Here is a 13,300-nt window from a genome sequence, read left to right on the forward strand (position 1 = left end):
ACAGGCTACAAGGGCTGCAGCCAGGAGATTGACACGAACAACACATCCCTGCCTGACAAGCTGAACCACTTCTATGCCCGCTTTGATGCTCTGAACACGGGCACTGCTGAGAAGACCCCAAGCGTGCAGGGCGAGTTTGTTCTGAAACTCTCAGAGCAGGACGTGCAGAAGACTGTCTGCATGTTTACTTGCACATTGTCTATTGTTTGTTTGTACATTGTCTTGATGCACTGTTTGCACTTTGTTTTGTTTTTTTTTTTACACTTGTTTTACAATTGAGAGACTTTCTGTAAGTAAGAATTCCATTGTACCAGCACCGGTTACATATGGCAATAAAGTTCAAGTCAAGTCAAGTCAAGTCAAGTAGTTCACAGGTTTGCATGCATAATTTAATTTTGAAAGCCACTGAGACATCAGGTACTACTGTTGTATTTATGAAAAAGAAACAAAACAAAAAGCATACTAACAACTGTGCCATCCTACTCCTTAGTTAATACATTTTATTATTCATAAACAGTTAACATTGTTAGCAAAATATTTTGAATTATATTTAACCCTATTTTTTCTTTAGTTTTGTATTTAACTTATTATATGATAGTCAGATTAAATGTATATTTGAACAATGAAAATATATTTTTACAAGATGCGGGCGAAAGTGCAACAACTTATTACAGTGCTAAATTTAATATTATTGATTGCTAATAGTTTATGCTAACACCTAACTTTCTTAATTAGATGTATTTAAAACAGTAAAGTTAGTGTAACATACCATTCAGAAATACAATCGAGAACAGTTTTGTGGCGTTTGTATGGATGAAACGTTTCTAAAATGTATAACAAAACAAAATTAAAGACGATTAAAATCTGTAATCTTTCCACTTGTAATGTCATTAGACAGAACAACAAGTTTCTGCTTTGTCTAAGGATGGTATCAAAAAGTAGTCTAAGTGGTGAGAAAGCTGTGCTTAATAATTATTAAGGAACTTAAAAGTAAAAAGAGATGCTTCATATTGCGTTATAGTTTTTAAAATTATTGCTGCCTTAAGCGCTCCAGGCAGCAGAACATTCGTTCTGTACTGCTGAGCACTGCGCCTCCTCCCTCTCTCGGTGCCGCACCCCTCTCTGACGGAGCGCAGTGGGCGGTACGCTATTTTCAGAGCCTCTGATTGGGAAAAAAAGACCTGCTGATCAGTTTCACACAACAGGAAGAGAAAAGAATGGGATTTTTTTCTCTTCGAAGCGTGTGTTGTCTTTATGAAATTCGTGTATTTTAAACGTTTAATTAAGAAGTTAAAACTTTACGCCGTAAACAAAGATTCTGAGCTGATCACGAGGAAGAAAAATCACCCATTTTTCGCGCATAAAAAGTGTTTTTTAACTCTCGAAACCTGTTTTTATAGGTTTTAAAGTCGTGCAATGTCTAAGTTAAGCAGGAACACATTATTATATCTCATTTTTTATTTCTTTTTAAAAAAATTAAAAATCGTTTGCCCAGCCTATTAAAAGGCCTGTTCTTTCATGATCATCAATTTTGTAATGTCAGTTTGTCACACTTGTCAAAGTGTGCATTGTTTTGAGCAAACTTTTATCTTTCCTATGTTTCTGTCACTTGAATACAAATGCTTGTGTAGATGTCTGTAGTTATCTGTAGTTAAACAAATCTGTAGTTTTAAATTTTGGGATGCTATATTTTTCAACAAGCAGTTGAAATTTATGCCAGGTTGTCTCATGTTGTGTCTGGTTTTGACAACAGTGTTTTGGTCCTTTTTTATACAAATAAGTTAATAACAAGCATTTAAATTTCCTTTTCCTCTGGGGTTGATATTATCATTGTGAGTGTCCAAGGGCTCCTTAATTTTTTATTGATACTTTTAATATCATACATTTGAAATTACACACAGATAAAAATAGTTTTAAAAAGTTTATTGCAAAACAAAGTTTTAATCAAATTTGTAAAAAATGTTACCATCAAAAGTGGTACATTCAGAATTGTATATTAATAAATGCTTTTATTTCTAATTTTTGATACATCAAATTATTTAAAAAAGGAGAAAGAATAAAAAAAGAAAAAAGGCACAAATGGGATGTTCTCTTTTGTAAAACACAAGCTGCAGATCCTTTCACGGATGTTGAAAGGGACAAACTGTGAAGTGGCAGGAGAGCGACAAATATACGACTACACACTGACAGACACAACACACATTCACAGCCATGCATTCACAGAAACATACTCAGAGAATCCACATGCTCACACAGCAACATACATAACAAACTCACAGACACACACCCCACACACTCATAGACACACACTCCACACACGCACAGACACCACGTACACACTTATCTACAGATGCACGATAACTAACACTAACACAAATACTACTAATTGTCACGGACGGCGGAAGGGATGAACCGTGGAATGGCAGGAGAGTGAAAAAAGACCCTATATGTAGCAGCGAATTGGGGGATTCGCCCCGGGCTCAGCAGTTCGGGAGTTGAATAGAAACCTTTGCCCTCAGGCAGCAGACGTGGGGCAACCTGGTGCTAGGCGGGTCTCAGGACGTCCGAACGTCAATGCTGAGGGAAGAGGAATGAGTGACCCGGAAATATATAGCCCCAGAGAGAGAGACACCGGAAGGACAGCAAAGCATAGAAAACTAGGGACAGGACAGAGTAAGAGTGCCCTCTGGGTGCAGAGGGCATGACAGGACCTGTAGATACAGACACTGAAGACAATATGGAAACAGTGGAGTGAAGTGGACTCAGGTCACAGTGTCAGTGTGGAAACAGTGGAGTGAAGTTGATTCAGGTGACAGACAGTGTCAGTGTGGAAACAGTGGAGTGAGGTGGACTCAGGTCACAGAGAGTGTCATTGTGGATACAGTGGAGAGAAGTGGACTCAGGTCGCAGACAGTCTCAGACAGTCTCAGTGCCCAGAGCAGCTCTAAGACTGCATGAGACTGTTAGTGAAGCTCTTCTGTGTCTAGACCTGCAAGAGGACCTTCTCCCAGACAGCCCTGTCCGTCTCACAGTGCCCATCCTCTCCCTGAGACTCGTCCCCAACATCATTGTAGTCAGTCCTGTCGGGGGCAGAAACTCCTTCCTTAGAGGGCAGTGTGGGCAGGACCCAGTCCACTCCAGGGCCAGTGTGGGGGACACCTGACAGAGAGACACAGACTCAGAGAAAGGCAGTGTGCAGGACATGGACAGGAACAACTCTCTGAGCTGAAATTTTAATATGTATAATATAAATATGGTATGTATTTTTTAAATTGTATATGTGTGCCTTTAAAACAATGTAACTGTAAATACAAATAATACAAAAACAATGTTATAATTAAGACAAGCCTTAACAAGTAAGATTTCTCAGATGTTAGGTATTTAAATTATGTTGAAGTCCAAAGCCTTCAATATGACATTTTTCAAATTAAATCAAATGACATTGTATTTTTTAGGAATAATTTGTGATCAATGCAGATTTTACTTATATTAACAAAGTACCAATGTTTTAAAAACCACGATGTGGAAAACCTATGACAGCTATTCTAAACTTTGTGTCATGCCCTCTGCAGCCTCTGTAGCACTCCTAATCTGTCCTGTCCCTAGTTTCCTGTGCTTTGCTGTCCTTCCAGTGTCTCTCTCTCTGGTGCTATATATTTCTGGGTCACTCATTCACCTTCGCTCAGCATTGAAGTTCAGATGTCCCGAGACCCCCCTATCACCAGGTCGCCCCATGTCCGCTGCCTGAGGGCAAAGGTTTCTATATGACTCCTGAACTGCTGAGCCCGGGCTAACCCCTGTTCTGCCGCTATGAATATGTGTCTTTTCTGCTCTCCTGCCATTCCACGGTTAGTCCCTTCCAACATCAGCGACACTTAGTTATTGTCTCCGCTGTCAGAAAGCACAGAGAGCACAGTTGCTGCTCTTGGAGAATCTGGAACCTTGTTCTACGCAGACTTTGCTCTGTTAGATCAGATAAGTAGCTGATCCATGTCGAACTTATGATTGGGTTGGGTTTCACTAAGACTCTGATCTTAGATTAAATTGAGCCACTGTTAAGGCCTGGTGCCCTCTTGGATGAGAGTGGCACCAAAATTGATTACTGTGGATTATCTTCCCATGAACTATCTCACCCACACTGAGCCCCCTGGCTGTAGCCCCCTTTACCTGAAGTGGGGTCTCCCTCACTGTCCCCCACATCACTGTATCCAGAGGGTGTCTCATCAGAGAGGAGTCTCCCTGTGAACAGAAGAGCAGGTTTGTAATGACTGTCACCCTGAGACCCCTTTTATCTGTATTTGAGCTAGTGTTTAATTGTATTAATATGAAGGCATGTGTAGGCTGGTACAGAGGGTTCTCCTGAGTCTTATTTATAATAACTCACCTGACAGGGTGTCTGGACTCTGGGGCACAGTGATGACATCATCATAGTACTCTGGAGCCTCTTCTTTCACAGAGGACATCTGCTCTCCTGAACCACACACTGTCACACATCAGATTTAAAATGAAAGAGATCTGGCAACCTAACTCTATAATACATTTCAAACTAATTTCAGATTTTTATTGAGATGGTGAATAACATCAGGGCCACCTGAATAAGGACAAAGAGAGCAATGCTGTGAACCCTTGTGAAACATCTAAAGAGGAGCTGGACATGGGCAACAGAATAACCCAGAGATTAATCCAGATTTAGTGTGATGAGCTGTGTAGTGCACAGAGAGAGGAGAGAGATTCAGACTCTGTGGGATTGGTGCAGAGTTTCCCCATGTGATTGGACTGAAATAACCAACCTGACAAGGCATCTGGGCTCTGAGGTACAGTTACAGCATCATCATAGTACTCAGGGGCCTCTTCTTTCACAAAGGACATCAGCTCTCCTGAAGCACACAGAGCACAGCTTCACTGACACACAGCAGCACATCAGAACACACTAAGGAACTAAACATCATGTTAGAACTTAAACACCACACTTGAAATACAGGAGATCAGGAAACCTGATTTCCACTCCTATTCACTTCTGTAATATATTTAAAACTATGCCTTGATTTGGACATCTGGAGGATGAACAATGGAGGATGATCCCTCCATTGGGGCCTTTTTCTGACCGCCCCATCATCTCATATCGCCAACCACCTAATCTGCATCACCTTCTTGTTCACAGCTCCCTTGACTGCCCTCAGCAACCATCCACACCAGGCCCTTTCCCTTGCAACAGAGCTTGCTGTATCACCTGCAAGTACAAATCCAACACCACACTCATTCAAGGCCCCTCAGGACAATTCCAGTTCACCCAGATGGCATCTTGTACCTCCAGCAACCTTTTTTACTGTATCTCTTGCAGTAAATGCCCAGCCATCTACATTGGAGAAACAGGAAGGAGACTCAGAGACTGCTTCAGAGTACATGTCAGGGCTGTGAAGATTAAAGATCTCTCCAAGCCCATTGTTTCTCATTTCACCTCTGATGGCCACGACCACTCTTATCTCTCCGTCTGTGTTCTCAAAGACAGTTTTCCAAACTCATACATCAGAAAGACTACTGAAACCAAAATAATCCTGCAGCTAGGATCACACCTTTCCCCTTCTCTTAACAACAGACTACTTTTCTTCAAAATTTTCTCCATTCATTGGAAGTGTCATTTCACACCTCTCTATACCTATTCTGACTTCACACCTCTTGATTGGCCTCTCTTTCTCTGCCCTGCTCCAGCCTCTCACTCCTCCTCTCTTCCAGCCTTTGTTCTCCCGCTACATTACCTTTGCCTACTGCTTTCTCTTTCTCACACCTGAAGAAGGGTCCATGGCCGAAACGCTGTGTTTTCTTCTTTTTTTTCGCATGGAATAAACCTATTACTTGTTCCTTTGCAGCCTACACATGCTGACGCAGCTCCCCACCTGAACTACTAGATTTGAACATGATTTGAACAATGATGGCTGTATTTGAAAGAGAAAGTAGTGCCGTGCACACTTTGAGATATAGGAAGGGGAACCGGATAGCACAATCATGCAGACTGAATATGAATATGAGTCAGATTCATGTGACTGGTGCAGAATAACACAGATTCAGTAATGAGAGGCTGAGATCAAGGAGAGAATAGAGAGAGTGAGTCTCATTGGGATTGGTGCAGGGTTTCCCCATGTGACTGAACTGAAATAACCCACCTGACAAGGCATCGGGGCTCTGAAGTACAGTTACAGCATCATCATAGTACTCTGGGATCTCTTCTTTCAGAGAGGGTATCGACTCTTCTGAACCACAAAAAGAAACAGAGAATTTACACTTCAGGACTCTGAGTGATTTCACCACATAGCTACAATAACTTTAGTATTTCATAACACTTTGATGTTTGTGTGTACTGTCCGTGTGAAACAGAAAGTAAAGTAAAACATATTTTCTATTTGGTTATTGTGAAGTGCAATTTCTAATGCTTTGTGGTGTATAATTAAGTCATGTCTCTAGGGTCAATGATTTAACATTTAATTAGAAAGAGTTTCTACAGCATACTGTTCCCCAGTCATCACACTGGGAAACTTGTACTGAATTCTGGACCTGAGGCAAAATCTCCTGCTCAATCAACACCAATTAGGCCAGCTTCCTGACATTTCCTTAAAGGTCTCCCATCCAAATTACTGATCAAGTCTAGTTTTGCACAGCCTCTGTGATCTCTTGAGATCAGGCTAGTAAGAGGCAGCACTGAAGAGCAGGGTTTATAAGGTATCACAAACGCATGTGGTCATATTTGTATGATCCAGGATTTTCTACTCGAGTTCTCTAAATGTCATCCTGGTTTGAGGTGAGAGTGAGTACTTGACTGAAGATCCCCCACTCCCAGACTGAGCCCTTGACTCCATCTCCCCTCACCTGGTACTAGTTCTCCCTCACTGTCCTCCACATCATCGTATCCAGAGGGCAGCTCGTCAGAGAGGAATCTCCCTGTGAACAGGAGGACAGATCAGTATTACCTGCAGTCAGGCAGCAGCCTCACCGTGTTCTACTGACTGTTCCCACTGGGAGAAGCCAGGGTCTGAACAGTAACACAGGGCTTGTGTTTATAAGGCAGATCAGGGACAGTGTTGTGCTGGTTTTCATAACTCCGCTCTGATGCACCTCTTGAGAAAAAAAAAACTACTATCTGAAATTAGTTGAGTGAGATTTTCTACAATTTTTAAGTCCTCAGATTTTCCTCAGAGGGTGGAGACTAAACACACCTGAACACTCTCTCTACTCACCTCTCCTGGGGGTGCTGGAGGTTCCTTCTCTGGCCAGTTTGTACTCTATTTCTTCATAGACGGCATCATGATAGGGGGCTAGTGCTCCCTCAGATAGGGCTGAAACAGACACTCAGGGTTAACACGAAGGGAGAGGAGTACAAGCAAATCAATTCACTGCTAAACATTTTTGGACATTTCTGCATATAAATATTGTAATTCTAAACATCTGCAAATTTCTTCAGATGTCCATTTTTAATTATTTACACTCTTTCGTACATTTAAACAGTTTTTCTCTAACTCTATTAAACTAGTTCACATCCAACATCCACATTAAATTGGACAGAACATAAGTGATAACATAACATAACATAACATAACATAACATAACATAACATAACATAAGTGATAATCTAGAGATATTTTTTGTTTCTGTTCAATATAGATCAGTTCTATGTGACAGTAATGGCCACTAGAGGTCAGTATGTGGACGGTGAGTTCCCTCTCTACCTTTCCTCAACTTCCTGTTCTGGATCAGCTGCCCCACTAACAGGGCCAGCACCACGAAGAGCAGAGCCCCCAGCAGCAGGAGGGCCAGGGGTGAGACAGACAGGCCTCCCAGCGGCTGTGTCTGGGGTGTTGTCCTGGTGCTGCCTGAGGGAGAAGGAGACAGGAGATGAACAGGGATGAGGAGTTATGCTGTTGGGCTCATACAGGCTTTGACACATGAAATTCCCTGAGTTTCCTATCAGGAGGTGTTAGGATCTCAGGGTTAACCCATCTGAACATATAAAAGTAAAGGATCTTACTTTTACATCAAGACTGTCAGAAAATCACTGAGGGAGGAGAGGAGATACTACAGCTACAGCAGGAAGCTAAGGAGACATTGATCTTCACAATGAGGGGGGGGGGGGAGGACACACTACAGCTACAGTGGGAATTTAAAGAGACAGAAAGACAGGAGTTATCAATGACAAGGGGGATTTCTGTTCACCTGTTGTTGGACTTGCTGTTGTCTCTGACAAACCTGTAGAAGAGATACGAGAACTGTCATTATTTTGCCTTCGGTTTTACTGCAAGTTGAATCCACAGTGGAGTTAATATAAAAATACATTTGTTCCTTGAGGTAAAATGCTGGATTGCAGAGATGAAAGATATCAGGTTCTTAATTGAAGACTAGTTTTGTTCACACACACAGTGCTACGCAACATCCCATATTTATTACTGATGATTTTAGTTGGTTCAGTTAGATTTTAAACAGTGATAGAATAAGGGTAACAACAGTCTATCTTCTCCACCAATCTGCTACCTTGTTCAACTACAGTACTAAGACTCTCCTCACCTGTACAGGTAACCCCTGCATCCTCCTTGTGTCGACAGTCACTCTGATTCAGTCCAGAGTGACAGCAGTCCCACAGGTGAAGCTCACTGCCTGTGCAGTTCACCTCGTCCAGCCAGATGGCACCACTCCCTGGTCCGAATAAGGCCTCTTTTTCTGCTATCACTGCGTCCCCACAGCCCAGCTGTCTGCAGACCACCTGAGCATCCTGCAGGTCCCAGGAGTCGTCACAGACTGTCCCCCAGGAGCCCTCATAACGCAGCTCCAGCCGTCCAGAACAGTTATTGCCTCCAACCAGGCGCAGAGACAGCGGGACTGAGAGAGCAGAGAGGTTACTGATTATCCTCAGCTCAGTGACTGTAGAAGAGATCAGTGAGTTTACTGAACACTGTAAAAGAGAATGTTGTTGTTGCTGAGTGAGTCTGAAAGAAAACATTGTCCTAAGCTCGTTGACTGACTATTCCGTTGTAGAAGAGAGCAGTGAAGTTATTGAAAGATGTGAGTAGAGATTAGTGAGGTATTGAAGAGAGCTGTATGGTTACTCTTCCTCAGCTCAGGGCTGCAGTGTCTCTGACTGTTTTACACACTGAACTCACCTGGGCAGTACAGCTGAGGCTGCTCTTCCTGAGGGGCTGGAGTGCTTCTGTCAGCTTCTTTTTGAGGACCTTCAAAGATTAATGATCACATACAAAATCAAACTCACAGAAAATAGTGAAGAACAGCAATAACATTTATTTTATTTTATACTTATTTGGGTATGAATTGATAAGAATTCTGTTGAAATTTCTTGTCAGTTCTAAATATTGCAACACATTAATTTGCAAAGCTGCTCAACAGGAAAACAGGAACAGTCTTTCCTCTGTACCTGAGCAGGTGATCTCAGCCACTTCCCGGTCTGTGCACTCATTCTGACCCCAGGGGGAGGAGGGACACTGCCACAGGGTGGAGTCGTGTTTGCGACAGGAGACAGAGTCCAGCCATTTGGGATCAGGGCTCAGCCTAGAGTTTGTCTCTCTGACGGTGCCCTTGTCTCCACAGCCCAGCTGTTTACAGATCACTGCAGCTGTGTAGTCAGACATTCTGTTCTGACAGACGCTGCCCCAGGTGCCATTGTAGTAAACCTCTGCCTGTCCTGAACAGCCTGAAGACAGTCTCAGTAGAGTGTGATCTGCCAACATAACGGGGAAAGAGGTCCTGATAAGAGCAAGCCCAATGTTTCATTCTGAACTGGTAAGAAACAGATGGAACAGTGGATTGCATTGAGATGAGAAATATCATTAAAAACTTATGAAGATGAAGATGAAGACTGTTGAAATGTTCTACTGGGTTACTAATAAATAAAATCCATTTAGAGGATTGAGGTCTGATACAGAGCATCAGCAAAATTCTGATCAGCTTGGTTGCTCATCAGCAGCACTCAGAGTGACTGAAATAGCACTGTGAGAGGAGAACATGCAGCTTGGGTTGACAATTGACACCAAGTGATTCTCCTGCATCTGGCTTGAAGACACTTTTGGATCAAATTGAGATGAAAATATTGAGGCAGAAAGTCATGAAAGACAATGGCCACGACAACCACACCCTGTCAGGCAGCAGACAACAGCTCACATTGATGTGAGGAGTTTATAGCTTGCAGATTAGTTCTGAGATTTCACTTAAGGACTGAAACTCAAGTCAAACACATCTAGGCACTCTAGATGCAAGCCATATCCACAATCTGGGATTAATTTTAATTTTAATTATCTTTCTTACCTGAACACAGAATTCTCACATCCTCTTTGTGTCCACAGTCATGTTGTCCCCACCATGCTGAGTGACAATCCCACAGAGACGACTCGTTTCCCAGACAGCCCACCTCATCCAGCCAGATGGGTCCAGTTCCCTGGCTGAAGGAGTCTGGTACTGGGGCACTAAGGGCCGTCCCACACTGGAGCTGCCTGCACACCACCTGAGAGTCTGCCAGGTCCCAGGAGTCATCGCAGACTGTCCCCCAGGAGCCACTGTGATAAACCTCCAGCCTCCCAGCACAGTCACTTCCTTCTCCAACAAGCCTGAGGGACAGCTGGTCTAGGAGCAGAGATTCAGAGATCAGGAATCAGAGGCCAGTGCAGTTCTAAGAGATTACCATAACCTGCTGTTACAAGTTGAAGATTAGCTCAGCCCACTAGGCACAGCAGATACAGTTCAAGTACAGTGTTTCTTGGCTTAAGATTAATTTAATATATACACTTATTGTAACAGATTGTTAATAAGCAGTATACCAGATAAGTCACTTTTCTGACCCACTGTTAGGCACAGAGACAATAGCTCCACCAGTGACAAATTGCAGTATTCAGATAGATGTGTTTGCTGTAGATCCCAAAGACCCGAGTGTGTTTGTGACACACAGAAAATACTGCACACACACAGCTGTTGCCTCACAGACTGATCTGGGATTCCACTGAGCAACAGAGACATCAACACACTGAGAGCCCTGGAGATTCAGAACAGGGGCTAATTCATACCTGGTGTTTTGGAAGAGGATACAGCTGAAGATAGGAAACCTGGGAAACAAACAGAGGGAGAGAAATCAGACTGCGAACCATGTGTGAGAGGAGCAATTTAACACCAGAAATGAAACTACAATTAAAACAGCACTGATGTGATTAAGACAGTCCTCAATCTCTCTTTACCTGCTCCATGAGAATCTCTGGTCATATCTGAGGTTGTAAAAGAGAAGCAAGGAGCTAATTTCTGTCCACAGGAGTGATGTTTCACCAGTAGTGTGTTAACTGTGTTTGGATCTGAGAAAGAATGTCTGTAAAACTTGAGTTTTCCGAGTCTCACTTTATCTTCAGCCTCCTGTTTAATTGGGCTCTATTAATTAAACTAATTAAACAAGTCAGATGTTAATTACAGGATACTGAGGTCCAGTTTCCTTTTTAGGACCATCTTCCTACTAATATAAAACTGATTTTTACTGCTCACAATATTTGTATAGCAATCTGAAAAAAATAAATAGTAATATATTTTTAAATAATATTCAGATAATATTTGAATTTAATGTTTAAAACACACATAAATGATTTGAGAAACATTAATGCACCTCTGTCCCTCGTGTGTAACAGAGCAGTTCTTGAGTAAATCATGAAAACAGTGTGCTGCTGTGTGTAAACAGAGGGGGTGTCACTGTTTTAAACAAACAATTCTCACCAGAGCAGATGACTCCTGCGTCCTGTCCATGAGAGCACCCTGCTCTCCCCCATGTAGAGACAGCGCAGTGTGAGAGATGGCTCTCATTGCCCCGGCACTCAAACACATCAGCCCTTACTGGTCCACTGCCCTGTCCAAACCAGGCCTGTCCAGGTGCTGCTACAGCCTCCCCACAGCCCAGCTGCTGGCAGAGAACACTGGCATCTCTCAGGTCCCAGTACAGGTCACACACTGTCCCCCAGTCCCTGAAGAGCCACTGTAACTCCACTCGGCCAGAGCAGGAGTCTGAGCCATTTGCCAGCCTGACCCCTGTGTATCCTGCACACCGGACAGGGGAGAGAGCAGAGACAGTGACACAACCTTGCTGCAACTTATTATAATAACCCTCAAATTCACATTCAAATCCATTGTGACTGCTTTTGTCTTTCTCATCAGAATGATGACCTTCTTGCATTTGTGAATTCAAACAAAAAAGAAACACAAAAACAAGCAGACCACTCTCTCTGATATCTTGACCTTTGAATTACTTAAGTAACAGTGAATTAGAAGGCTGGTTTGATGAGATAACATGGCCAAACCATGGTAGCTACTGAAACACTGAGGTCAGTGGAGCACCCCAAGAGCAAAGACTGCTGGAGAGGAGAGTGTGATGACCGGTATCTATACTGCAGTGAGCAGATTACTAGTGGGAGGTGGGGACTTGGGGTCTGTTTCTTTCCTAAAATCTATGCTATGAAACACATGATCATGTTCTTACCAAAACACTTCAGTCCCACGTAATTCTCATGGGTGCAGCCCTGGGTCTTTGTGGACTTTGGACAGAAGAAAATCTGAGTTTCGCTGCCTTGGCACTGGAGCACCTCAGAATGGATGTCTGCTTCCCCCTTCCCGAAATCAGCCCCCTTCAGGACCTGGATAGGAACCCCGCAGTTGAGCTCTCGACACATAACGTCTGCGTCCTGCCAGTCGAAGTCAGAGTCACATACTGAGCCCCAGGTCTCTCCGTGTTGCACTTCCACTCTCCCAGAGCACAGATCACTGCCTCCAACCAGTCTGACCCCTCGATGAGCTGGAATATCACAACAATAACAGAGATTACTGTCCCTGACCAGTCTGACCCCTTGATGAGCTGGAATATCAGAACAATAACAGAGATCACTGCCCCTGACCAGTCTGACCTATCAATAAGCAGTAATAGAGAGAGGAGCAGCAATACAGATGGAGAGCAGTATTACAGAAGGAGGGAAATCAAACCAGATGGAGAGCAGTATTACAGAAGGAGGGAAATCTAACGTGGGAGAAGAGAAATGAAAAGTGAATCGGAGCAGTAAGAGAGATGATGCAGAATTTGATAGAGAAAGAGAAAGAGAGATGTGTCACTGTTCCAGTTCATCTGAGCTGCATTCCAGCTGCTGGCTCTTAAACCCAAGAAGACTGTTGCAGTGTCAATAGTTACAGACTCAGACACTGCAGCCCTGCAATGGAAGAAGCTGTAATTCAATTATTCATAGTCTTCTATTACTTTTGGAATAGACAAAATAAATTATTCTACCTCTAATAG

The 13,300-nt window shown here is 43.0% G+C and overlaps 1 protein-coding gene across 1 annotated transcript in view; it reads right to left on the bottom strand.

Moving 5' to 3' along the window:
* Positions 1–1,908: 1,908 nt before the first annotated feature.
* The window catches only part of LOC148666183 (antigen WC1.1-like), a 648,305-nt gene continuing 636,913 nt past the window's right edge, over positions 1,909–13,300 (bottom strand). Inside the window, exons 3-18 of the mRNA XM_088631704.1 lie at positions 12,497–12,808; positions 11,740–12,057; positions 11,052–11,090; positions 10,300–10,614; positions 9,413–9,715; positions 9,144–9,212; positions 8,551–8,862; positions 8,203–8,235; positions 7,719–7,862; positions 7,230–7,328; positions 6,862–6,933; positions 6,162–6,248; positions 4,791–4,877; positions 4,385–4,483; positions 4,168–4,239; positions 1,909–3,159 (exon numbers count right to left, since the gene is read on the bottom strand). Of these exons, the coding sequence (XP_088487830.1) occupies positions 2,984–3,159; positions 4,168–4,239; positions 4,385–4,483; positions 4,791–4,877; positions 6,162–6,248; positions 6,862–6,933; positions 7,230–7,328; positions 7,719–7,862; positions 8,203–8,235; positions 8,551–8,862; positions 9,144–9,212; positions 9,413–9,715; positions 10,300–10,614; positions 11,052–11,090; positions 11,740–12,057; positions 12,497–12,808 (2,537 nt within the window). The 3' untranslated portion in view covers positions 1,909–2,983. The remainder of the gene's footprint in view (positions 3,160–4,167; positions 4,240–4,384; positions 4,484–4,790; positions 4,878–6,161; positions 6,249–6,861; positions 6,934–7,229; positions 7,329–7,718; positions 7,863–8,202; positions 8,236–8,550; positions 8,863–9,143; positions 9,213–9,412; positions 9,716–10,299; positions 10,615–11,051; positions 11,091–11,739; positions 12,058–12,496; positions 12,809–13,300) is intronic.

Source organism: Lepisosteus platostomus, chromosome 5 (assembly GCF_059453375.1).
Source record: "Lepisosteus platostomus isolate fLepPlt1 chromosome 5, fLepPlt1.hap1, whole genome shotgun sequence".
NCBI lineage: Eukaryota > Metazoa > Chordata > Actinopteri > Semionotiformes > Lepisosteidae > Lepisosteus > Lepisosteus platostomus.